Here is a 27,654-nt window from a genome sequence, read left to right on the forward strand (position 1 = left end):
CGTGCCTCGACCATGCATCTCGGGAGGTGGAACATTCCAGAGACCCAGCACTCGACAGCTCCCCATTAGTAGGCGAAAGCAGAATGGTAGTGGTGGCGCCAGATCCTGGCCAGTCTGCCCTGCACACGTGTGAGCTAAGCCACTAAGACTCAAGGCAGCAGACCACACAGGTTGCGAGGTGAATAACTCTGTCAAGGACGTGCAAGAGCCACATCAGGGATGCGCGAACATCACCTACAGCTCGGGTTTCTCGCTGGCTCGGACTGACTCCAGGAACGCGTTTCGGAGCTGGGCGACAGAGACCTTCGTGTCCAGCAGGCCCATTTCCACCTCAGCCTTGGACCTCTGCGGCTCCGGGTCTCCCCTGGAAGCGGGGTCCCTGCCCTTCAGGGCCTGGAGCTGAGGGGGGCCCGTGTAGTCGGACAGGGAGCGGGTGAGGACCTTGTGCTTCCTGGCAGGTGTGTCCCTTCTGTGACCCGTCACCCTGGCATCTTGGGACACGGCCTCTCTCTGAACATACACCACCATTTCACTCCTGCCCATCCTCTCGGTGGGCTGGTGCTGAGCTGGAGGTGGGCGGGCCAGGCTTTCTGGCTCCTTCTGCGTTTCCATGGTGATGGTACCAATAACAGGCTTACCAGAGTCCTCCGTTCCAGAGGGATCTTCCGGGCTTCTTTCGAGCCCTCGATCCTCTGAAGCCAGAAACGTTTTCCTGCTTTGCTCAAGAGCTTCGGAGAAGAGCAGCTCGTCCTCTGCTTTTGTTTCACAGATATGGAGATCAGGGGTGTCCCGTCTCTCACCTTCTAGAACCTTCGCTGTGGAAGGCATTGTGACAGCATGGCTGGCTGGCTCCGCCCAGCTACACTCAGATATGTCCTCTGGGGTGTCCGAGGTCACCAGAGTGATGGTGTGGATGGGGTCTGCTGGCTGGACGTAGCCGCGGATGGGCTGTCGGGCAGAGCCGGCCACCCTGCTCGAGACCCTATCAAAGGCGGAGTTTTCTGACTGAAAGGACAGGTAATGGCCTGGGGCGGGCTGATGTCTCCTCTGAGTTAGGGACTCGGAGGCAAGTTCAGGGCTGCTGCGAGCGCTCTCCTCTCTCACCAATTTTTCTCTAACTTTAACTCTTTAAGAAAGAAAAAGGATTTCAGTTGCAAGGTCCAGTAACTGCTTAAGGGGAAGAGAGCATGAGTGTGCAGATCACAGATCACCAGAAGACGGAAAAGCACTTGGGGGTGGTTAGGGTCAGAAACCCACTACTGCTGGTCAAATAGAGGATTCTGAGTTGAGTTTCTATGTGTGCACACATTTGCCATTTGAGTCGTGCCAAACCCACTCTTCCTTCTGTAAGGCTGAGAGGGATCAGATGCTACCCTGGAAGAATGGATGCCTTTTGACTAAATGAATACCCAGAAGCCACAGAAAAATTCATGAGTATGTGCCACCAGTATGCATGAGGGCACACGGAGGCTAGGCTATGAATCAGTAAGCTTCCCACATGTACAGGCCCAGTATAAGGACTGCAGAGGGAGTTCCCAGGCGTACATATCTGCCTAGAGACCACATGTACTTTCACTGTCTCCTGGAAATGTCAGAGCATTGGTGATTATTACTGTTTTTTATTAAGCTCAACATACAACACACCATCACCTCTTTTCAAGCACTCAACTAATCACAAGCTTTTTCATGCAAAGCAGACTACATTCATTCATTAAAAAAAAAAAAAGCAAAAAACTGTGACCAGTTAAGACATCATTACTTCCAAACAGCTCCAGCGCTAAGAAGAATGTTAGAGAAAAGAGATTTTTTAGAAGAATTAATGCACTGAGTATCTTCTCCCCTCTAGAACTGCTATTAGGCTCTTGGTTTAAAAATAAACAAGATTATACTGTGTAGCACAGGGAAATATACACAAGATCTTGTGGTAGCTCACAGCGAAAAAAAATGTGACAATGAATATATGCATGTTCATGTATGACTGAAAAATTGTGCTCTACACTGGAATTTGACACAACATTGTAAAATGACTATAACTCAATAAAAAATGTTAAAAAAAAAAAAAGAAAGGGATGGCTCTGGTTATTTCTAGAGCTCTTCAAATATCTGAGAGCAAAGCTGAAGTCCGTTTTAAAAACTACCGACCTTTTCTTATTACTGCAGAAGCGAAGTAGCCAAGAGCTTTGGCTGTGGGTCCCAGGAGGCCTCTTTTCAAAGACTCAGCCAGTTTGAGCTGTGTGCTCGCAGGTAACCTACCTCCCCAGCTGCTTTACCTTTTAGATGGAAATAATAGTGACAAGATGCAATGTGATATCTGCTAATCACAGGGCTGAGTGCTTAGCACTGAGTAAACATTCAATAGTGCAAACTAGCCTTTGTTTTTACTTTTAAAAAAAAAAATCACGCAGTGAGAAAGGAGAAACCATTCAAGTTGCTTAGGAATGGATTACTAATTGGGGATAATCTTTAAAAAAATAAAGAATGCTTTTGGAGCGGGAAAGTTGATTTCTTGGGGAATGTAAAATCATCGTTTACTTAAGATTAGTCAGCGAAAATAATTGTCACTTTTTGGAAGGGAATACTTCCTTAAATGACAATGTACCCTGCTAAATGTGACATAAACGCCTACGTGTTTTTCCACATCAGATGCAGGATATCAATGTATATTTCATTAAAGAAAAATCAAAGAAGAATTCAGGGGGGAAAAAAGCATCCTGAGTTGTTATTTCTCCCAGAGACCAGCCAATGTTGGAGGTTTTCATATTTATAAGCTTTGCTAATCAAAAGGCGACTGAAATGTGGTTCAAGTTCTCCTGTGGAATGTGTCCTTCTAATCAGAGACAATCTGAATGTTGTCCTCCGCCAAGAACAAAGTGACTGTTACGAACTCAATAGATGGGTGCTTTGTCCTGCCAGTGACTTGCTCATTCTTACTCCTCCTGCCTTGCCCTGCCCCCAACCCTAAAAATGAAATGACAGGAGTTTTTGTCTGCGTTTAAAACCACATGCTCTGAATGTAACAGTGGAAAATTAACTACTGGTTGAGAGGCAGGCAACATGGAAAGAAAGAGGCTAGAAGTGCTGGGCGGGGTGCTGCTGACAAGATGGGACACTAGCTGGTTAGCCTGACTCTGGAGCGCAGCCAAGAGATACCAGTTATGCCCTCACTACTGCCCCCTCCTAGCAGGAGGTGAGAGGTGAGAAAGGAGAAAAGCAAGGGGTCTGGTCAAATGATTTTAAAAAAAGAGAAGCAAAGGGAAATACTATTAGCAAGGATTAGGGCAATTAAGGAGAAAAGCAAATGCTAGGAAAGTAACTGCCAGCAGCCCCTTTTGAACACATGACTTTGAAGTTACTGCCACTAAAAAGAAGGCAAAGGAGGGTTAGTGTTGGTGACGTGCAGGACGGGAGATGCACTCAGTAAACGCAAGCCCAGAGCTGCAGCTCGGGGGGGTACCTGGAAGGCCAGTTGATAAGTGAAGGTGTGTCCCCTTCGGAATCTTTCTGGAGAAACCACTCATGCTTGGGTTTCCCGGTACTATCGTGTACAAAAAAAACAAAACTTTAGGTGACGTCTGTCATAATGTTAACACAGAATTATTATCACTGAAAACCCTCAAGGCTGAGTTTTGTTGAGTAAAGAATAATCCTGGCTTTGGAAAAATGTTGAAATATATTTTGTCATGGGATTGATAATCATTTCATGGAATTTCCAGGGTGTTTAGTTTGCTACTGAAATCAAGAGGTAGAATAAATATATCTAAAGCCACCAAATAAAGTGTTTTTTGGGTAATTTGAAAGAATCAGGAGCCTGTTATGGTCACACTCAGCCCACAAATATCAGACAATTCTCTTGGAAGAAGTTGGATAAAAAATATAAATTAATGTATCATCTCTAAGTTCTGTTAAGGTACACTGGTAAATAGCCAAATATAAAAATAGTGTCCATTTATCCTTTCCCACCTCCTTTCCCCACTGGTAACCTTAAGTTTGGTTTCTATGTCTGTGAGTCTGTTTCTGTTTTGTAAATAAGTTCATTGTGTCTTTTTTCTTTTAGATAGGGATAAATTGCATGTTTGAGATTTGCAGATACTAACTACTATATATAAAATAGACAAACAGCAAGTTTCTTCTGTAGAGCACAGGGAACTATATTCAATATCTTACAGTAATCTAGAATGAAAAAGAATATGAAAACGAATATATGTATGTATATGTACGACTAAAACATTATGCTGTACACCAGAAATCAACACAACATTGTAAACTGACTAGACTTCAATAAAAAAAAGGACGCAAAAAAAAAAATAGTGTTCATGCAAAACAATACATATCAAATAAAGGTAATAAAAAGAAATTCAATAAGATCATCTCTTTAATTGCTATTATACATTTTCCTTCTCTATCACTGAATAATGCAGCCAACATAACAGTTATCAAAGACTAATTCAAGTCCATTCAGTGAATGTTTATTGAGTTATAACTATGTACAAAGCACAGAGCTGAGCTCTGAGAAGGAGCAAAGGTGAATCAGGCATCATGCTGGTTGTTAAAAACCTTACACGACGCTAGGCAAGATAATACACGATTTACACATTGATTCCTCAATGCGCAAAGGTCGAATGTGACAGAGCAATAATGCCAGGCTGAAGATATTTTAGAAAGAAACCACAGGCAAGGAGAACCTTGCGATAACTATGTAAAGCAAGGCATGGGCAGAAAGCTCAAACTACCGCCCTCGTACGATGCAGAAAGAAAATGGGGAAATTCTACATGCTACTTAAAATGTTTACCAGCTCAAAACTGCACCAAGCTACCCGTAAGAGTTCCTCACTACCAGGCTGGAAACACATTTCAGATCAAAGTAATCTCCAAAAGAGTGGAATAATAATTATAGTCAAATTATCTTAATTTTCTAAAGTCATTTTAATTTGAGTTTTGATTCAAGCTAAGAGGCAAGAAGAGCCTGTCGGTCACCACCTGTGTACATCTTACTGTGACCACCAGAATCTGCTGTAATTAGGCCTGGACTTCTGTTTCTCTAGTCTTCCCACACCCAAACCTCTCTCCACTGTTACAGCTAGTTGGCCCGTGGTAGATAAAAACTTTGGCTGTCTGGGAAGCCATTTTATTTCCAACTATCCAGGGTTTAATTTTTCGACATTTACTTAAACACAGGAATCGGCACATCCTCTGCAGCTAAGAAAGGAAGCAATCGATGTGGCTCAGGATATAGGGGGAGAAAAGAGAGAATGGATGCTTGCTTTTGAAAACCATCAGTTAATATAACTCACATGCCTACATCAGAGTTATTTCAAGGTTCAGATGCATTTTGTATGACAGACTTCTTTGTGAACTGTGACATACGCTGTACAACTTTCTGAATATGACCTTCATTGATCAGAATAAACCTTGGTCATTATCACCGTAAACAATTATTAGGCCAGTTATAAGATAAATAAGGACTGGGATGTCACGTACAACATGGTAAATATAATTAACACTGCTCTACATTGTATATGAAAGGTGAGAGAGTCAATCCTAAGAGTGCTCATCACGAGGTTAAAATATTTGTCTTTTGTTTCTTTGATTTTGTATCTATGAGATGGTGGATGTTCACGAAACTTATTGTGGTCATTGTTTCACGATGTATATAAGTCACATCATCATGCTGGCCACCTGAAACTCACACAGCCTGAATGTCAATTGCATCTCAATAAAAGTGGAAGAAAAAATAAAAAAAAAGAGGGTTTGTCTTCACTCAATTTAAAGCAGGAGGGATTCAGAACAGTATTTCTCAAAGTAAGGTTTTCAAGACCCTGGAGATTGGCTAAGGCACTTATGGGGTGAAGTTTTCTGCCATCAAAGTCAGAAAAAAGTGAGGGAGGGTGGGGAGAGATCTAAACTGAACTGAATATTTACTGCCCACAAGGCTGTCTGCGCTCCGTCATGGAGTGTGGTTGCTCTTGGCCTTTCTCTTTCTCACCCACAGGAGCACTTGACACGTGGTCCCTCCCTTCACCTGCCTTCTACTTCACTCCTCACCTGCCTTGTGGATTCCGCCTCACCGCCCGCACCGCTAGGCTCAGGGGGCCTCGCGGCTCTGTCCCCCCGCCCCCCACCCCAACAGTCCAGGCCGTGGTGACCGCATCCAGCTTTCACTCCCAGGCTGGCCAGCCTCCAATGTTCCTCCCCACTCCCATCTCCCCCGTGAATTCAGTCTCTTGGATTCAGCTGGCTACTCAACAGCCATCTTCATTCTCACGTGTCCAAAACATGAACTCTCGGTTTCTCTCCAAACCCAAATGGTGCTGGGGTCTTCCCTGTTTCAGCAAATGGCAATGCCCCACTCTGAGCCTCCCTGGCCGGAACACGCAGACTCACCTTTGACTCTTCTGTTTCCCTCTTACTTCACATCTAAGTTGTCAGCAAATCCTATTGGTCACCTTCAGAAGATAACCTCTTGTCACTGCCTCTGCAGCCATGAAGCTAGTTCAAGCCACCACCCTCTCTCACCTTGGTGACTGCGAGGACCTCTTAACTACTGTTTTCATGCTTGCCCGCCTACAGGCTTAGCTGCCAGAGTAATTACCCTAAAATGGAAGGCAGATTGGGCATTCATTCCTTCGAACCCCTTATAGGGCTCCACACATCACCTAGAGTGAAACCCAAACCCTCCTGGAGGGCTACAGGCCCTCCTTGACCTGCCCACCCCACCCCACCCATCTCACCATGTCACCCCATCACTCCCCCGCGCCAGGCTCCTGCCCCATTGGTGACTGGAGGTCTCCTCAAACACTCCGCACATGGTGCGCACTCAGGCCCTGGCAGGGGCTGCTTCTGCCCGGACCCACCCACCCAACCCCACAGCGGCCTGGCCTGCAGCCTCTTTACGTAGGTCTCTGCTCAGCTATCATCAGAGAGGCTTTCCTAACCTTAGCTGGACATCAAATAGCAACCCCCCATGTCTTCTTCTGATTAAATGCATGCCTCGGCTCCCCAAAATGGTGAACTCTGAAGCACAGAATTATGGAACATGGGAGTTCAGGATCAGAGAGTTCCACCACAGAGCACAGTCTGCTTATGATACTGCAGGGGGCTCGGGGGATGCCCAGTCTCCAAGGAAAAGATACATCATTCATGAAAGTACATATTTGATTTCTGGGGCTCACAGGGCATTGTTCTGAAGATGTAATAACAGCAGGTGAATGTTTTAAAATATGAAAAAAAAAAAAGCACATCTGGATGGTGGCCTTGAGTTCCTTCCTCTCTCTCTTTTGTTTTTAAGAGGGTAGGTAATTAGGTTTATTTATTTATTTTTTAATGGAGGCACTGGGGTTTGAACCCGGGACCCTGTGAATGCTAAGTACATGCTCTATGACTGAGCTCTACCGTCCCCCGCTCTCTATTTTTTAAGCCTTGCATAGATCCTGTTATTTTATGTAGTGTCCCTTAATGCTAATGTTATGCCTAACTATCTTTTCAATAATGAAGGCTTGGTTAAAAATGTGAACAGCGGGAGGATTCGTTTCATATGAACATAATGAGTTGAACATACGATAACCAGGCCACGAGAGCTAAGGGAGGTCCTTGCAAACGAAGTTAATTATCAGCATGGGGGCCGGAGAGCACAGCGGTGATAGAAACCTTGTCTCTCTTGACGGGGTTAACAGTTACACATTTCCCCAAACTCGCCAACTGGCAGCCTTAAAATACTATGTGCATTTGGATGTCAACGATACCTCAATTTAAAAGTATATCACTGTTGGATGAGACAGTGACGCTGTCTTGAGTAATCAAAAGGTAGACGTAGAGTCTCCTCTGAGCAGAAGCAAGATAAACGTGAGCTAATCAATCTCTTCTGGGCTCCCTCAGAGCCAACCTCAGTACCAAAGACCTAAATGCTGCCATCTTGGCTGAAAAAGGGTGAGGATGGAAGGCGCGTGCAGAAGGACGGAGCTGTCGGAGGGAAGGGCCAGAGTCTGGGGAAGGGGCTGCAGTGGCTGGCCTTCCAAAGGGGATGGAGTTTCCTGTTCCCACCTGGATTTGGGTTTCCATGTCTCCTGCTTGGATTCTAACGAAGTAACATAACCAAGTAATGCCTTAGTCATGACCAAGCCTAGAACCAGCTTTTCAGGGCTGGAGACCGAGCTCACAAGGCCCCAAGGCAGCCAGTGGCTTTATTTTGCTCACTTACCACGATCCCCACTCGTAGCTGAACGGCATTTGTGAGCACACGGACTAAGCCAGCTACAAGAGTTCCAGCCCCGGACAAAGCGGAAGGAGCCTTGCTGTACAAACAGGTTCTGCTGCTTGGGGTCACTGGTCCCCATTTAGACAAAGGCTGCATAGCAGAAGGAAAATGATCATCCTGAGCCTGCTGCTTAGTTCAGGGACATTTTCTTCCCAGCGTGACTTTCTTGATGAAAGAAATGACCCCTGACTCCCATTCCTGTGCAAGTCCCTTAGAGGTTGGTGGGTGCAGACTGGCTATCTCAGACGGCACTGTTCTAGCTTTTAGAGCTTTACGAAGACACAGGAAACAGCAGAACATTCATTAAGGAACGACCTGAGTCCCTCAGGATATGCTAGGTGCCGGGCAGTGGCAGGGAAGGAGGCAGGGAAATGACCAAGACAAGGTACCGACCCTTCCTGTGAGGCTTCTGCTAAAGTAATGCTGTCACTGAGATCATCCTTACCAATCTCATGCCTTGGCTTACTACCAAATTCATGGCGCCATGTCTGGGGGGAAGCTGACAAAATTGCTAAAACCCCTTTTTAGGCGTGTCTGCTTTGCTGCAGGAGCTGGGCATTTAAATGTCCTTTCACCTGAGACATGAGGTGCAGGTGGAGCTGCCTTTGTGTTTCTATTAAGACAGGGAGAAGCATCCGTGCAAACTTGCAAAGGTCAGCAAAGCAGGGCAGATGGGAAGGTGGGCTCTCTGAATGTGCTCTCCTTGGCCAACAGCCCGATTAGAATGAACTACCCAGATGTGCTCTGACCACTGGAGAACACAGGTGAACCAGCGTTACCTGTGCTATGAACCGTTCACCTTCATTACTGGACTGGCCCTTTTGGCAGTCACATAAAGAGCTTACTGTCAACTAAAGCTCCTAGGTCTGTTTCCCATGAACTGCTGTCAAATCAGGTTTCCCCAACCCTGAACTTATACAATGATTTTTTTTCCCCTTCTAAATACAGGGCTTTATTAAATTTCATCTTGTTAGTTTCCAACCATTGTTCCAAGTACACGTGCTCTCTTGTGTCCATGCTCCTGGTCTCTCTTCTTTGCTCTCTCCCCCTCCCTCCCTGCCCTCTCTTGTTCTACCATCAAATTCATTTACAATCCCTCCTCCAGAAATCCCATCACCTGATCATTGCTGTCTCTCAGATCATCTAAAGAAATGCCAAATAGGATGGAATGAATGACAAGCCCCAACATGGAACCAGAGGCCTCAGCATCTCACATCTTCAGCCACATCTTTCATGATCTCCCTGATCGGAGTCAACTCTCCTTCAGAAGAAACCCTCCAGGGCGCTCTTTCTAAAGGACATACCCAATCATCCATGCTTTGAAATCCTTCAGGCACTTCCCAAATGCCCTGTCGTAGGGGAGCTCCATGGTGGGTCCCCCACCCAGCTCTCCCCACATCCCATCCCCTCCTTCTATGTCAACACTGGAAGTCTGTGCCTTTTCGCCTGGAGTAGCCTCCCCTCCATGTCTGGCAAACTCACCACATCCTTAAGGACTTGGTCCAACTATGACCACCTCTTCAAGGTGGGAAGAATTCATACCCCATCTTGGTGTTTCCACAGCACCCAATCTGAGCTTCTATAACCTTATTTACCCCGACTGTGTTGTTGCTATTTCTCATACTCAAAAAAAAAAAAAAAAATGCACCCACCCTGGAACACAGTGCCTGGCATGATACAGTTTTTTTTTTTTTTGAATGAAGGTCTAAACTACCTCAGCGCTGAAATGAACCTGTAAACAGAGACCTCTGAGGGATGCATAGATGGACGGATGCCTACTGAGTCTGAGTCCTCCCAGACGACAAGTTTTCATTTTGTTTATGATGATGAGGTTTTTAAATATTTTATGTGAATCACAGCAACTGTTTCTATAACACCCCTGATCATATTTCCTGAAGTTTCTGACCTTCAAAGGGCAAACCCAGCAAACTCTCCTTTCCACTATGATCGAAAATGGAACTGACATGAAGAACAGAAACGGCATGTCATGGAAAGAACTCTGATGGGTTCAGGGACCTTGAGGGACCGACCAGGTGGATGATGGATGTGGACGCAGCTATATGGTCTTAATTCAGTTACTTAAGTTCTTCCATCCTTAGGGTTTTTTTCCCATGTATAAAAGATTTTAAAATTATTCTCCAGGGTTACTTCTGGTTCTAAGACTTTAAAATTATTTAACATAGAGTATCTATTTTGAGGGGTCCTGAGGTAAGCCAACTCTCCCTAGGGTGGAGGCTACAGAGTTACTGTGGACCTCGAGTGTAACAGAATTTCTTATGATGCGGACCTCCAGTGAAAGAGAACTTTCTTATGATGCAGCAACTGACTGGCAGAGAATTACATCACCAGGAAATAAGAACTCCCCCTAAGCTGTCACAGAGGACAGGAGCCGCTCCGGGTTTGTATTCCTCAGTATGTAATGACAGGCTTTAACTCCCTATAACCCCTAAGAGTTAACAGACTACAAAGTCCTTCCTGCCACCAAAGCGAAGTCAAATCCAGCACAGTAAAATCAGTTTCACCCTGTGCGTGTCCGGCTCAATTATATAACCGCTCCTAATTATAAAACATTATTCAGCTTAAGAAGAACGGCTATTAACTTCAGCAATCTCATTAGAATTAACAGTTGATTTGCTGACAGCTGCTTGTTGGGAGAAACCACTAAGGATTGCTTTGTACACGCGCAGGGTGAATGACTGACTGAGCAAAGGCACACGCACGGGATAAAAGTTTACACTGAAAAGTTGGCAGACGTTTGACTTTTTAGGACATCCCAGCTAGTGTTTTGGGTGACACAGCCTTATTCCACTCAATGGACAGAACTCGATACTTGCTGCTGAAAACAGAATAAAACGGGGAAAACAAAATGGGACTGAATTAACCATACATTAAAAGCCCAAAGCTGGTCGAGCTGGGCAAGGAGTGATGTCTGGGGTCACAGGGGCTGAAAGGTGAAAGTGATTTGGTGCCAGTGAGAGAAGAGATGGGTGAGAAGCACCCAGCGGTCTCTTTAGAGAGGACATCGTGAGATGTGTTCCCATGAGAGTCTGCCAGACGTGGAGTGTGTGTTGGGAACCTTCCTGCTGTGGGAGAGACAGGAGCTGACACAGGAATGCGGACGATCAAGAGGCAGTTACCCTCCTCATCATCTCTCTAATTAAAACATTGAGCTTGAGGCTCTAGAGATGGATTTTAGAAGCAAACTTCTCACTGGGAGATGAGCAAACAATGGGAAATAAAGAATGAGACTGGAGCATAACCCCCCTTCCTTCCTAGTTGGCAGGAGTCTGCACATCACGGTGCTGCGGGGATGGTTCGTCCTGGAGGGTGCCCTGGTCTACCTTCCTGAGCTGATGCAGGGCTCTCGGTGCAGGGGGAGCCCCACCCAAAGCATCACTGACCAATGGCAGCTGCCCCGGCCGAACGTCAGGAACAGATCTGTGTGAATGGAACCAACACCATCATTTCCTGGCCACAAATGATACAATTTGCTACGTGGGAGGAGGCATGGTGGGGATGGCAGTAGAGAAATAAAAACAAACAGACGAACGAATAAACAAGCAAGCAAATGAAGGTTTTCTAGCAAGGATCACCACTAGGAAATTAGGGGTGACTGTTCTTGACAACCGTGGAGGGAGTTAAAGTGGATGTGGCTATGGGTGGTGAACGTGTCTCTCCACTCACAGAAGTAACCAAGATGGTGCATTTTTTTGTTGTTGTTTTTGGTATTAAGGGAGGCACCAAGTAGCACATTCAACAAGAGCCTTGAATTTAGGATTTCTAATAGAGCTCAGATTTCAAAATTTTTGAATAATAATACATGGGCCCCCAATCCCTTTGAATTTTATTCTAAAATTTACAGCGGCCGAATTAGCAAAGAATGGTTCATACCAGTAACACCACCTCTTCAGAAAACACAATTTCTGAAATTCCAAATTTACAGGGGATTTGGCAGAATGGGGGAATGGTGGCTGAGAGGTGCTTTAGGCTCTATTTTGTTACTGGGTATATATTTTTTTTTTTAATTGAAAAAAAATTTTTTTGGGGGGCGTAATTAGGTTTATTTATTTTTCAGTTGAGGTACTGGGGATGGAACCCAGGACCTCGTGCATGCTAAGCAGGTGCTCTACCACTGAGCTATCCCCTCCCCTACTAGGTATATTCTTATTTAGCTACAGAGCAATAGGCTCACCTGAATTCTCAAACAACAGGATTTCTGAACTAAAGACCCTGTAACTAACATACATACATAACATATACATACATATCTTCTTTATCATATAAACTGATTATTACATAATTCTAAATTAAGTTTATTATCCAGCTAAATATTGCCCTAAGGACTGTTACTGAGCTTATAATGCTTAAAAACAGCCTGGTACAATGTTAGAACCCATGACTGTTTAGTGTGCACATATATTTCTGCATTAGCATATACCAGAACAAACAAAAACTGCACTTGGATATCTGACTCACATCTGAAGTTTTAGGACACCAAAGGCAGTCTCTTGATGTTCTATTCATGAGAGTGATGCATTCATATTTAATTAATGAAACAAAAACAGCCTCTCTCTAGTGCGCACAAAATGAAATGATGAAATGAGAATGATTTAATTCAGAGAGGAAGAGCCAAAACCCCCGGCAGCGCGAGGGCATGAACACAAAGGGAAATGGTGAGAATATTCCATTTCAGGGACAGAGCAGATGCACAGGTAAAGGTGGTACTAAATCGTTTTGTTATTTGTAGATGCTTTGGGGGGGGGGGTCCCTCCTTCACCTTCTAAACTTTCCGGTTACTTATTTCCATACCAGATGACATCTTATTTTCCCTAATGGTTCCTGGGTCACTGAGGTTTCTTTAGCTACTGTTTTTGGTTCACAAAGTATTTTCTTGTCTTTCTTCTCCCCACATGGAAGTCAGACAACCTTCTGACACCTGAATTTCCTGGCTCTAGAGAAAGGACAACTAGCAGGATGTGAATCCATTTAAGTCTATCTTTATAAGCTGAACAAATGGAGTTGTTGCAAAATAAGTCCCAACGCTATTTTAATGTCACACCTGACACACATTATTTTACATCCTTTTAATGTAAATATATCTCAGGTATTTTCCATATATATGTACACACACACACACACATATATATATATACACACACACAATTACTTATGTTTCTTTGCCTGTAAATCATAGAATTGTACACCTTGAGTGGCTTCAAAACATTAAGTTATATGCCTCCTTAAGAACTCCTCTATGATTTCCGAATTCTTTTAAGTCTTTCTTCCATGAAATGAAGGCACTATGAGGTTAAGGCTAGGCTTATGAAAATGTCTAAGGTGATATGCCTCTTCAAATAACCTAGAAAGAAATGGGTTCCTAAGCTTACAAGTTATATTTTTGAATATTGAGATTGAAACTCACACAAAGCTCTGAAGTATCCTATCATTTTACCTGGACTGTCTCAAGAAAGTTTCAATTATTATTACAACTGCTTCAAAATCTCATTAAGAATCTATTATCCGTGATCAAGATGATTAGCCAAGACCCCATAAGAACAGTTTTCGTGATATGGCAATCAGAAATTGGATTCCTTATTATTTCTCAACCCATGTAACTGTCAGGCTCTAATTTTCTCTCTAAATTGTAATGGTAGGTTTCTTTGTCCTGCTCACATAGCACGTGAAGAGTTTGCTTTGATAGAGAGAAACTAACCCAAGAACACTGTTTTTTACTGTGAAATGCAAATTTCCCAAACGACAGACTTCTGTTTCAAAATATAAGACAACGGGTCCCTACATTTCAAGCAGTTAAGTGCAAAGGCTGAACAAAGACCTTCACAGTACAATCTCAGCACCCATATCCTTTCATTCTCTTAGAAGCTAACATCTCTAAATATTTTAGTGTGGAAGCAAGCGGTGACAGGTTTTCAGGTCAATAAACTCCAATAACTAAAAGGATCTGTTCTAGATGTGTTACTGCCACGTGAAGATGACCGTATCTTCTGCTCTGTCCCCGGGTGGAATAAACAGGAATATTTTTCAACACCTTTCTCTGTCCCGGATAAATTTGCTTGATCTCAGGTTCTCATCCCTCCTCAATCCACCTGCGAAACTAATGCTCGTTTGAACTGAAACATGCACTTAGGAATCTGCCTAGAGGATTACCCTAAACCATAAAGTAGGCTGTTTCAGTAAATTGCATTTTAAATCTGGTTATCATACCTATTAGATTTGAATATCTAAATTTAACTGAAGTTTAAGTTAAATTTAGATATTCAAATCAAATTCAAATTTATATTTAAATTAGATATAAATATTTAAATTAGATTTAAATTGAGATGTTTAAACTGAGGAAAAAACACATACTCTCTTCTGGCATCTGACTTTCTGATTTTACCCCTTTTCTGGTTCTCCATAGGTTGATCCTATGACACAGGGATTTCTCCTACTGGCTAGGATTTTCAGCCAGGTGCTCTTAAACACAGCAGTTTTCTAAGCGTGTCAATATACATACATAACTATATGCTGCAGTTAAATTCGGCATACACTGCAGTCAGTCTTCACACCCTAAACTGAGACTCACTGGACAGTGTCAGTAATGTCCTTCTGTTTTGTGCTTTTTAAATGACAGCAACAAAAACAACCACCCCAAAGTCTTGGGTATGATCACAGAGAAACAAAGAAAAAGATGGTTGGTAAAGGCAGCTGAGAACCACAGTCAGAAGAAGGGTACTGAAGTGAGGCTTCCATGAAGGCGTGTCCCCGTGATACCCGTTCAGTTTATTCTTTAAAAAAAGAACATATCGAAAGAAAGAAGGAAAGAAAGAGAAAGAAAAGAAAGAAAGAATGAAAAGAAAGAACGGAAGGACGGACAAATGAACGCGAGGCTCCCTGCTTCCACAGAACCTGTTTTGACAGAATGGAAATTAAGAAATCATGTATCATGTTATTTCTGCGGTGAGCGCAGACCTCCAGGGAATGCCAAGGACCCCGGATCACAGACACGGCAGTGTGGCAGAGGCGACGCGGGCATCTGCGGGTCAGCGGGGATCTGTGCAGGAGGAAGGCGGGCTTACCTGGGTCGAGCCTCGGCAGGGAGCGGCAGGTCACCAGTGGAGGGGCTGGGGGAGGCCGGCTGCCCTGGCGATGGGATGGGCACGCTGTGCATTTGCTTTGGGGACCTTGGCACTTCGCTGAGGGCACTGTCTCGCCCAGGGAATGAGAAGGATGAGGAGCTCTCCCCCGGGGGAAGCAGGTCTCGGGCCGGCCCAGCGGCACTGGGCTCTTGACCTCGTCTTTGGTTTTCTACATTGAGCAGCACCTCTGTGTCGGAAACCCCATCACCCCGGTGGAGGGCATAGTCCTTGGACTCGGCTACACCGGTCCTGAGCCCTGGGATCTCAGTCCTGGAGTAGGAAGAGCCCAAATCTTTGCTTGACTCGGCCGATCGGTCACTTTTTCCTCCCCTTTTCTCAATGGCCTCGGGGTCCTTCCTGGCCTTGGTGTACCGGGATGGAGGCTTGGCGTCCACCTCTGGGTCCAGAGTGAGCCCATACTTCTCTGCCAGCTGCCGCCTCCTCTCTGCTTTGTACCTTGCGATTCGTTCAGCTTTGGATTCAAGGCTCTGGGTGTCCATGATCCCTGAACCACAGGGGGCGTCGCCATGGACGCCCGGGGGGTCCAGGGCGTGTTTGGATCGAGTCTGCTTTTCTAACGAAGAATCTGAAGTTTCTTCCTCTTCATTTGATCGGCCTACAAGGAATCACAGAAGTCAAACATGCAGATTTCAAGCAAAGACACATATGTAGTATATTCTATTCTGCACACCATGGGCGGTGAGTGGCCCACGCCTCATCCGGCAGAGCTGATTTACCCAGGGTGCTGCAGTGAAACACGGGAAGGCAGTGATGCTCACATCAAGTGTGGCCTCACATAAAGCTCAATCCCGACAGCCCTCAGTCTTGCTCAGGACCACTTCCCCTTGTTTATTTACTGTTTTTTGCTTTCGTGTTTTAATGTTTCACGTGTGAGGCCAGAGGACGGGTTCAGAGTCCTCTAAAAGAGATAACAGATATTTGAACTGCTACAATCTGACAAATGACGGATTGCGGTTTCCTGGGATCTGATAGTAACCATAACAATAATGGCTCATGTCAATTTCCACGAGGCAGCAGCTGGGTTTTTTGTTTTTTACCAGAAGTGGCTTTTTCTGATTATACTACCCACGCTTGATGTAGAAAATGTCTACAATGAAAGCAAGGAAGGTTAACCCTCAAATCACCAATAATCACAAATAGATAATAGCCAGTAATAAATAAACTGATAATTTGCTAAACTTTTCTATAGTCCTTCTAGTCTTTTATATAAATGATTTCTTTTTTTCTGTATAAAACACTTCATGTTTGACATAGCATGAATATTCTATAGAAAGCATTTTCCTAAATCTGGAAATCTTATTTTGAAGACATCATTGTTTTAAGGCTTCATAATATTCCATCCAGCAGGCATTCTATAATTAATTTAACTCTTCTTGTATTTCTGGGCATTTAAGTTGCTTCTGACTTTTAATCAGTCTGATTTGCTACTTACAATAGACAGAAGCGTGAAAGTAGAATTGCTTTATCAATAGATGTATCATTTTAAGACACCAGACTATCAAATTAATTTCTATAAAGTCTGCATCAATTTACACTTGAATCTGCAATGTATGTTCTCTCACAAACACTGAGTATTAATTTTAAAATTTGCCTTTCTTACTAGAAAAAGGGAATGTGCATTTCTCAACTTATTAGCCACTTGTATTATCCTTTCCTTCTCTGGTCAAGCTTACTGTTCTATATTCTACTGATTCATAGTGTCATTTTTATTGGCTTGCCTGAAATTTTACAGGAATATGAGCTCTTTATCTTCTTCATGAATATTTTCAAACTTCCTTAATTTTTCGTGAAGTCTGTGTAAGATTCTCCTTGAAGTACAAATGTTAATTGTCACTGATCTGGTCACTAGTGATTTCGGCAGCTGTTTCTGTGTTTTGAAAGTCCTTGTCCGTTCAACTGGAATTAAATATTCACCTCTGTATTCATGTTTGTAATTATTCTCTTAAAATTGATCAGGTGATTAACTGGACCTTATTTCTGTGTCTAAGATGTAGTGAGGAGGGGACACAGCTCCTCCCCCAGCTCTCACAGATTATGAAATAATTCTTACTAACATGCGATGCTTAAATTATCACACGATGAACAGATTAACGTTTTACATATACTTGGGTTTACTTCTGGCCATAAATTTTGGTACTCTGTTTATTCTTCATTCTTCATGTATGCAATTAAAAAAAAAACTCAGTTCTTTAGTTTTCTGAAGATGAGAAACTCTAGAGATAGGCGACCTTATCACAGCATGCAGTGAGACCAACAGCCCTCTCTGAGGAAGAAACAAGAAAACACTGACTATTAGAAGCGGCAGCAGAGAGCTGCAGGGCCAGGAACAGGGCCGGAGGACCAGCCAGATGTGCCATCCTCTCCCAAGGTCCCCTTGACTATTGGAGCCCATACCAATGACTGAGGAATCAAGGAAAAGCTGTCACGTGTGACATGCTGTTTAATATGAAATGAATACCCAATGCATTAAAAATTACATATATTACAATAATTTCAACAGGGTGTCTGCTGCATTCACATGAGAGTAGGAACCCTCAACATTCAAGGTCCAGCTCTGCTCTTCACGCTCTCTGCCGAGCCCTGTGCCGGGCGTCTGGGCTCTCCTTTTAAACCTATTATAAGAGACATATGTCTCAGTCAGCCTTTTACCAAACAAACCTGAGGATGTCTGACAGCTGGGGCCCCGACGGTACCAAGAGAGAGACAGAGTTCCCGCCTTGAAGGGTCCCAGGCTAAGGGGGAGAAAGGACTGATCATCAGGTGCCCCAAAGCGGGATCACTCCTCACGCTGTGACACTGGAGGACCACACCCAGGAGCCGCCCAGGGCTGGGAGTGCTGGTTTTTAACAAATATACACATTTAATAAAAATGACACCTACACCATTCACTCTTTGGGGAATATCTCACTTGCCAACAGTGCTAGATCTAAAAGTCCGAGGGGCCAGCAGGCTGCGCTCACCGATGCGCGGGCTGGCCGGGTCCGTGGCACGCGTGTATCTGGGGGTGTCTTCCTCCAGCAGGCGGTGAGTCACTAACCCGGTGCAGCTCTGCAAGAGGATGGGCTGGGTGTCGGTCTCGATTCCTTCTAAGCGCCTGGCGATTCTTTCTTTTCTGTGCGAGACACCGACAGAGGCGTGGTGAGCGAGGGACACGGGTCCTAAGGGAACACCGCACGCGGCTTGGCCCAGCCCTCCTGCTTCCGAATCAGGTGTAACAGACATCTTACCTTTTCATTTCTAAAACTTCTTTCCTCTTTGGCTCAAAGATTTTTCTTAATTCTGCAACTGAAATAAAACAAAAGGGAACAAAGTCTAGGGTTGAGTCTTCATGCATTCATTTCAGTCGTTCATGCGACACACACTTACTGAACTCATATTTCTGTCTGTGGCTCCCGCGCAATAAGTGATGGACAAAGCTGACACCACTCCTGCTTTCCCACAGACTGTCTTATAACAGGGGAGGCAGATGCCAAGTGAGTGTGTACACACACGCACACACACAAAGGCATCACATGTTGGTCCAAGAAGTAAGACCATGAGAATAAAGGACGGAGTAACAGGAGGGAGTTTTATCTCATCCGGGTTGTTAGAGGAAGCCTCACTAGTAAAAGCTCTCCAGCGAGCAGTAGCCTCACTATTTTTAACTTTTATTGGATTTCACAAAGTATTTTAAGTTTTCCATCATGCAAAACTTCAGACATTTGCAAAAGTAGAGAGGAAAGTATTATGAACCTCGTATGCCCATCAGCAAACTATCCCAACCAGGACTCACCCCACTCCGACCTCACCCATCCCTGACCCTGTAAACCTCTGTAACTACCTGACTGTGTTTCTAATGGTAGGTAACGTACACACCTCGATCACGTGCGCTTTACAGGAACATAGTTCCTCTGCCTCCCCTTACAGGCTTCCACTGGAAGGAAATGTTAACACCTGTTTCCCAGCTAAAATTTAGGTGGATGATGGATAACGTTACCATCCCTTACTCTCCTGATGACACTGCAAGACCAGAGAAATGTTTCGCTGATGTTGGGAGGGTCTCATGTGACACTGACTACAAGGATATTACTCAGATGCCAAACAATTGTTTCTTTGGAGTCGTGGTCACAGTTGGTAGAGAGCAAAGGTCGCTCTTCTCACCTCCTCCTCAATTATGTGAATTCACAAGGGCTCATTCGAGTGGTTCCCACTGAGGACCCGGGAAGAGGGGCGGGCTGTGACAGCCCGGGGGCCCACGAAACATTTCAAATGCTGAGTCAAAGAAGAAACTCAAAGGAGAGGGGATGAATGCATGGAATTTAATTTTCAACTGCTTCAATTTCCGTTTTATTTTTTTAAATGGTCATTTTTAGTAATGGGTCAAAACCACACATGCTTGGGATTGGCAGATACAAACTACTTTGTACAGAATAAACAAGGTCCTCCTGTGCAGCACAGGGAACTCTATGCAATGGCTTGTAGCAACTTGAAATGAAAAAGAATACGTGTATATATATGCACGTATAACTGAATCACTATGCTGTACACCTGCAATTAACACAACATCGTAAATCAAGTCTACTTCAATTAAAAAAAGGGAAAAACACTACACATGCGTGCGTGCACACACACACGATTTTATATTGCCCTTTGATGTGTTCAGAGATCCCAAATACGGCTTTTTAAAAAATTCCATCTCTACAGAGACTGTCAAAAATTGCCAATGCCGACTATATTTCAAGTCATCATGGCAGGGGTATTGGGAAAAGTTTTCCAAAATCAATAATCATGCCTTGGAGAAACCTCACTGGTGACAGTACTGACACTTTGCAAAGCTCTGGCCATGTTTTTAACTTACTTATTTTAAAATGACAGCCACCTTAACAGTTTAGCTGGATCGACTCCTGTTAAAGATAGTGGCCATCAAGTGTCTCCCTCTCAACTGGCCTCCCTGCGACCAGAGTACCTGGTGCAGAGAGATGTGGTTGCTCACACTCACAATCACGTTCCTGGGTCAAAGCCAAGGGTACAATGATGAAGGTGCATCCTGCCTTTGGAGGAAGCGTGGCTGACAGCAGCTCCCCAGTTAACAAATTAGCCCTAGCGAGATTACGGTGACAGAACTTTAATGGCTGGTAGCACATATTTGGAAAATATTTTCCAGGATGAGTCAATTAATGATTTAATGATTTAAGCTCCAAAGAGGAGAATGGAGCTGTATTTTGTATAGAACTGCCCCAAACCCTCCTACACTGCTGGTGGGAATGTACTTTGGTGCAGCCATTGTGGAAAACAGCAAGGAGATTCTTCAAAAGACTAAAAATAGACTTACCATATGATCCAGCAACCCCACTCCTGGGCATATATCTAGTGTGAACCTTAATCCAAAAAGACACCGGCACCCCAGTATTCATAGCAGCACTATTTACAATAACCAAGACACGGAAACAACCTAAATGCCCACTGACAGATGACTGGATAAAGAAGATGTGGTATATTTATACAATGGAATACTAATTGACCATAAAAAATAATAAAATAATGCCATTTGCAGCAACATGCACGGCCCTGGAGAATGTCATTCTAAGTGAAGTAAGCCAGAAAGAGAAAGAGAAATACCATACGATATCACTCATATGTGGAATCTAAAAATAAGATGAACATATTTATAAAACAGAAACAGATTCACAGACATTGAAAACAGACTTATGGTTACCAGGGGGAAAGGGTGTGGGGAAGGGATAAATTGGGAGTTTGAGATTTGCAGATACAAGTTTATACTGTACAGCACAGGGAACTATATTTGCTATCTTGTAGCTCACGGTGAAAAAGAATATGAAAACGAATATATGTATGTTCATGTATGACTGTGTACTGTGCTGTACACCAGAAATTGACACAACATTGTAAACTGACTGTACTTCAATTAAAAAAAAGTAAAAAAAAAAAAAAACAAAAACCTGCCCCCAAAGCTGTGGAGACCAAATTCCAAGTGCTCTGAAACATTTCTATTTTAGGGGGGTGGGGAGGTACTTTGGTTTATTTATTTATTTATTTATTTATTTATTTACTTGTTTATTTTTAACAGAGATACTGGGGATTGAACCCAGGACCTTGTGCATTCTAACCATGCGCTCTACCTCTGAGCAGTACCCTCCCCTTGAAAGATTTTTCTTAAATCCATGTCCCAAACCCATACCTGAGAAATCGAGTCTATGATAGGGTCTTCAGTAGCATAATGACACGTGGCCTTTTAGACCCCTCCCAAATTATTTCCACTAGGTATGTTATGGCCTGAATGTGTATGTCCCCTCCCCCCCTAAATTCATATGTTGAAATCCTAACCCCCTAAGTGATGGTGTTAGGAGGTGGGGCCTTTGGGAGGTGTTGAGGCCCTCATGAATGGGACTGGTACCCTTCTATAGAGGCCCACAGAGCCCTGAGCCCCTCCCACCACGTAAGGATGCCAGGAGAACTTGGCAGTTTGCAACCCTAAGAGGGCCCTCACCAGAACCTGATCATGCTGTGACCCTGACCTTGGGCTTCTGGCCTCCAGAACAGTGAGCAATACTTTTCTGCTGTTTCTAAGCCACTCAGCGTACAGTGTGTTGTCACAACGGCCTGAATGGACTAAGACAGAGCAAGAATAAAATATATTTATGTAATGTACCCAGTGTGGCATGTAACGTCCCCTGGGAAAAATTAAGTATATTTTTTTGTCCTAATTTGAGACTGAACAACATTTGCATTTCATTACATTTTTAATTTTTAAAATTTTCTATAAAAGTTACGCAACAAAAGACATTTTTTAAAAATCCAACAGTACAGTGAAAAAGGGAAGCAACCAGCTCCCTCCTGACATTCTTTATTTCCCAGAATCTGGAAGGAAAAATCAACTCAACGGGAGACTGTGTGAACGTCCCGCCCACAACCAAAGCATCTTTTTCCTGACTGCCCTTACTTTCCTGCTCCAATGTTCTATAAGGACTAAGACAATATGGGAAGGGGGTGGGTGGAAGGTCAGAATGTAGTTCTTCACAGAACCTGAACCCCAAGAAGTCTGGGGCAGTGAAAGAGAGGGAAAGGGCAGGTGTCCCTTTCTGGACAAAACAGGCTGGAAAACCCACCAACAAACACTGTCATCATCTGCTAGCAAGCCACTGCCGGAGATACAGGGTCTTAGAAAGGACAGCATTCAGCAGACAAACAGGTGTGCCCCCCTCAGGGTCACAGACTCAGGGGGCTGGCTCTGGAACAGATCACAGATCACGCCAGGGGTGTTTTCGAGAGGAAATTTCTAGGTTGTGAGCCCTCTACTGTAGGATACTGTCTCCCTGGCTCCCCTCTTAAAAGCCAAATCAGTCCCGGGTCCTCCCGCATGTTTGCAAAGCCCCCCTTAGGTATGGGACTGTCCTGGGTGAAGCCCAGTACAGAGAAGCATGGAGAGAGCGAACAGGCAGGCTGGGCAGCAGATGTCCACCCACACCCTAGGCTCCGGTGACGGTGGACACCACTAGCCCAGCACCACTGCCTCTTCAATCAAGCCTGCATTCAAACTCAAAACTATTTCGAGGCTTATAACCTTATCGTCCTCTCTGATCATTTACTGAGGAATGAAATGAGATCACAGATCAAACTCAGCTTTAAATGTATCCATGAGCTTATTAATTCTTTGTGGAAATCTACAGTGAATCTGTTAGGAAAATAAAAAACCCCTCCAGCAGAAAAGCTTCCTCTCAGTCTACTCTTTTGAACAAATAAAGTCTTTTAATTCCCAGGACCAGTCTCATTCCCACAGACATGAGATAAGAGGGAGAAGAAATGATGTGGAAGGACAGAAAGAAGTCATAGGCATCGTTGAGTTTGGTTTCCCTTCCCCAAGTCCACAGTTCAAAAGTAAAATCAGTAAAACAAACATATAACAGAATTACTCTAGTATATCTACTCTGTGGGAAAACACTTTGGTTGCAGAAAAGAGAATGTATTACTTGGACAAATAATGTGTGTGTGTGTACTTTTTTTTATTCCTTTCAAGAAAGAAAAAAAAAACCTTTGTATGGGCACTTGTCCTTATTGGTACCCCCCACTGAATTTTGGCCAGGTTTATTGTAAAGCACTGGAAAAACAAAAAAAAGCTAGTACTAAGAAATCCTTGAAGCCATTCCTACTGTGGAAACACATTGTCACTCCACGCCTCACTTATAGAGACCACCTACTATTCTCTCACCGTTATCTTCTGACTGACAGCATTGAATATAGTTTATCAGTGTTTATGACCTACCGAAAGGATTCCTCCTTTAAAATTTTCATATAATTTCAGACTCAGAGAAAAATTAAGACATCTGTCATATGTTAATGCTTGCTATTACACTTGATTTATTTTTACCCCCTTTTTCTCTCTCCCTACGTGTATTTCTGTGTACTGGCACATGCATACAAGTGCACATATTTACATATTCATTTTTCTGAACCATTTAAGAGAGTGGCAGCCTGATGCCCCTTGGACCTCTAAATTCTTCAGTGTCTGCTTCCTAAAAGCAAGGAATAAGAATTTTTAAAAATAAGATTCAAGAGCCGTAATTCAATTGATTGTATGTTGCATCGTACGTAGACAACTGATCCATGGTTCAGAACATAGTGATGCTAGCCACCATAAATCCAGAGAGAAACAAGCGCAGTTGATCTAACTTCCACTGGAATAAATTTTCTTCTTTGCTGTCACGGACATGAGGCTTTTACGGATACTAAATTCCCCCGTTACACCTGCGATTTTAGGCTGCTGCCCTGGTCTGAGCAATTTGGATTCTGTAAGTCCGTTCCTTCAGTTATTTCTGATGGGAATTGCCTGGTCATTTTCCAAGTAAAGCAATTTAAGGGGATTTGACATCAGGGCTATAATACTTTATAAAATTATTTAACGGCCTCATATGCTTTGTAATAATACATAATCCCAATCCTCGGGATGATTTGCTCTGCTAGTGCTTTCCTGGGAAACGTGGTTTCTTCAATTAGTTCCGAGAACAGGCCTTCTGGTAAAGCTATTGTTGAGCTCAGTCCCCTAAACCTGAGTACAGTAGAATCTTCCAAAGAAATAAAAGTGCCCTGGGGACTGCGAAGGACGGCTTTCTCCCCACCTGCATTTGAGAGCTCAGATCCAGAATATTCTGAATTCTGAGCTTCCTTCCCATAGGAGTAATGCAATTTCACTTTTACTCTTGGATGGCAGCCACTAATATAAAGACCAGAGCTTATAAAATAAGTCATTACAAACCTAGAGGAATAAAGAAGAGAGGTGGTGGCTAAGAAGTGTGGGGTTTCTTTTGGAATAAAGAAAATGCTCTAAAATTGACTCTGGTGGTGGGTGCACAACTCTGTGAATCCACTGAAAGCCAGTGAACTGTAGACTTTAAATGGATGAACTGTATGGTACAGGAGTTAGATCTCAACGAAGCTGTTTTTAAAAAAAGTAGAGTAATAGATTTGGTCAACTTCATAATTCCCAAATGAAAACTTCTATTTTAATATGATCATCTTTACACAAGTAAAGGTTTTTTCATCTCTTGATTACTTTGATTAGACACATAAATCTGGTGAATACATAAAGTGAATCATCTTTGATTAGTGAAAATTATGATTTTTATGACCAATTATGAGAAAATTTTTAATGAAATTGATGAACAAGGTTATGTGTTTTAAAATTTGTTATATGCGGAGTTAAACGGTGTTGAACCTTAAGGAATCTAGTATCTTATATTGTTCTTAATTTTTCTGATTTCAATATTGGCTACATTATTGTTCATCTAGAAGAAGTCTCACCTTTAGGAAGTGCAGTGAAAAGCTGAGCATCAATTCTTCTGTGGTTGGCAAGCTGCTCTTTGTCTTCAAGCAAGAACTCTTTCTGAAAGCTAAAAGTTACTCCATTAATAAAATGTTTAAATAGAAAACAAACTTCTGGTTATCAGTGGGGAAAGGGAGTGGGGAAGGATAAATTGGGAGTTTGGGATCTGTAGATATGAAGTACTATATATAAAATAGATAAACAACAAGGTCCTACTGTAGAGCACAGGGAACTATACTCAATACCTTGTAATTGCCTATAATAAAGGATATGGAAAGTGATCAGTGAAACCCTATGCTGTATCCCAGAAATTAACACATTATAAATTGACTACAATTAAACATTGTATAAAAATAAAAAAAATTTAACGTCAGTTTAAATCCAGGTATACAATATGAAGAGAAATGATGCAGAACATAAAAATCATGCTCCTCTCACACATAGTTAAATATGTGTGGACAGATTACAAATAAAACATTTTATTTTGGGGTGTTATCTTGGTAGCGTCTTTCCATTTATTTAAGATTAGGTTAATATGATTTTTTGTGCAGCATCGGCAAGTGGTGGAGGCAGGGCAGTAAAAACATCGCTACACTGGGAGCCGGATGCCTTGGTTCAGACCGCAACCTCTTCTAGAGCCACCAAGAGCTGTGCAAGTGTGGAGTGATCACTCAACCTTTCTGTGCTACAGGGTCTTCCTCAGAAAATCAGCCACTTGTCTAGAGAATCTACCTGCTTTCCTCCAGTGTTGAAATTAAAGTTTCAAATGCCTTCAAATAAACAAGAAATCAAAGTCTGGTGAATAGGTCTGAAAGGTTCATGAAGCCTTGTCTGGGGGGAGAAAAAAAGAAACGAAAGGGGAGAAGAATAAAGGAACTGAGCACCTGCTTTGTACGTTTCTTCTACACGAAGCACATCCCAGGCGTGTGTGAACGTCACCAGACCCTCTGAGGCATGAACTACACATGGCTGTGCTGGTGCAAGATTAACAATCGGCTCCTTCCTCTTGCCAGGCCCCCCAACCCCCCGAAAGTGCCTGTCCTGCAGGATTTGTGGGTGATGTAAACACTTCCAGCACTGCCAATTTTCAAGCTCCACCAGGACTCAAGGACTCTGAGTTGGGAGAAAGGCACACAGGTGCGCTCATCAGGGGGTGCGAGCCACCCTGACACACCACTGGAGCTACAGTCATCTTCACCCCAAGATGTGGTCCCCTCAAGTCCAGGGTCCCCTCAAGTCCAAGGTCCCCACGGGAACGTGCCTGGAGTTGGGCAAGACAGACAGAGCTGCTGCCTCGCAGGGGAAAAACACACCTGGGAAAACAGGAAACTAACCTTACCCAGTGATACAATCACCTCCAGCGCAAAGCTGAGCGTCCCCGTGGGACGGTCCTCTGTGCCTCTGCCCTGCAGGGGTGCATGTCCACAGGGCCCCGAGAGGAGACTGAGGGAGGGGCTGTGCGTGCTATGTAAGGGGGCATGTCAATCATCTACATCCCACATAAAATTAAGTTAAACTTCAAGGAACGTACAGATGCTCCAAAATAGGATATACCATCCCATTTTCCTAGAACCAGACTCATCCGACATCTCGGTTCTTGCTGATACATGTGGAATGGCTTGTATTCACAAATGTAAGTGCCATATATTCCCACCATTTAGTAAAAAGTCGAGAATAAGTAGTCTTTACAAAGCACACTCCAGATGGCTTGAGGATCCTAAGACAATCGCTTAGGTCAAAAACTTAGAATGAGCCCTGAGTTCTCAACCGTGACTCATAACACAGTGACAGTCACGCCCAGCGTTTTATTCAGAGGTGTGATTTAAAATAAACCTAAAAACTTAAATGACTGCAGAAGGGGCCCCTAATTAAGGGATGGCATGCTCTTCCAGTTGATTATTTAACTGCTGGAAATAGCCTGGTAAGTTCTGTTCTTTCTTTGGGACACTGAAATCTCAGTAATTCGAGATTTTTTGAATTCTCAAAAATTCGATTAAACCAAAATGATGCAACCCCTGAAATATTCAGCTCCCAAGATCATTGATCTGGGCTACAAGTATTTTCTCATATTTTCAAAAAGAAACATCTGTGTGTCTATGTCCCCCCTTTTATCTGCTCACCAGAAAGCTCCACTGAACCAAAAATGTAGACGAAGAAACTACGCTCTAGTTAAACATTCTGCTGAACTTTGACAGAGTGGGGTTTACAAGTCATCACCCAACACCCTTGGCTACATAAGCACTTACTATCTTGAAACCAGCTGCAAATGGTGTAGCGTCAGCACCGGTGGAAAAAGCAGCCTCTCACAGTTGCTCAGAAACCGATGGGAAAACCAAAGCATGGGAGGAACACCTCTCACGCCCCTTAGCACGGTTTACTGTAAACGCTGCCTCCTCTCCAGCCTCCTTCTGTCCGGGCTGACACCCCCC

General features: G+C 43.5%; 1 protein-coding gene and 1 non-coding gene across 23 annotated transcripts in view; both read right to left on the reverse strand.

The window, feature by feature from the left end:
* Window positions 1–27,654, reverse strand: part of SVIL (supervillin) — a 214,933-nt gene that overhangs the window by 59,940 nt on the left and 127,339 nt on the right. For 16 of the 22 annotated variants that reach the window (XM_074358438.1, XM_074358441.1, XM_045519224.2 and 13 more), the window contains 6 exons: window positions 25,204–25,292; window positions 18,636–18,693; window positions 18,369–18,520; window positions 15,328–16,003; window positions 3,455–3,535; window positions 239–1,126 (listed from right to left, as the gene is read on the reverse strand). In XM_074358438.1, coding sequence (XP_074214539.1) covers window positions 239–1,126; window positions 3,455–3,535; window positions 15,328–16,003; window positions 18,369–18,520; window positions 18,636–18,643 — 1,805 coding nt within the window. In that variant the 5' untranslated portion in view covers window positions 18,644–18,693; window positions 25,204–25,292. The remainder of the gene's footprint in view (window positions 1–238; window positions 1,127–3,454; window positions 3,536–15,327; window positions 16,004–18,368; window positions 18,521–18,635; window positions 18,694–25,203; window positions 25,293–27,654) is intronic. The other 6 variants (XM_045519231.2, XM_074358445.1, XM_045519230.2 and 3 more) reach the window with 3 other exon arrangements.
* On the reverse strand, window positions 20,083–20,224 carry LOC123618001 (U4 spliceosomal RNA). The gene has a single exon (XR_006726341.1). It is a non-coding gene; the product is annotated as a U4 spliceosomal RNA (small nuclear RNA).

The sequence above is a fragment of the Camelus bactrianus genome, chromosome 35 (genome assembly GCF_048773025.1).
Source record: "Camelus bactrianus isolate YW-2024 breed Bactrian camel chromosome 35, ASM4877302v1, whole genome shotgun sequence".
Classification (NCBI taxonomy): Eukaryota; Metazoa; Chordata; class Mammalia; order Artiodactyla; family Camelidae; genus Camelus; species Camelus bactrianus.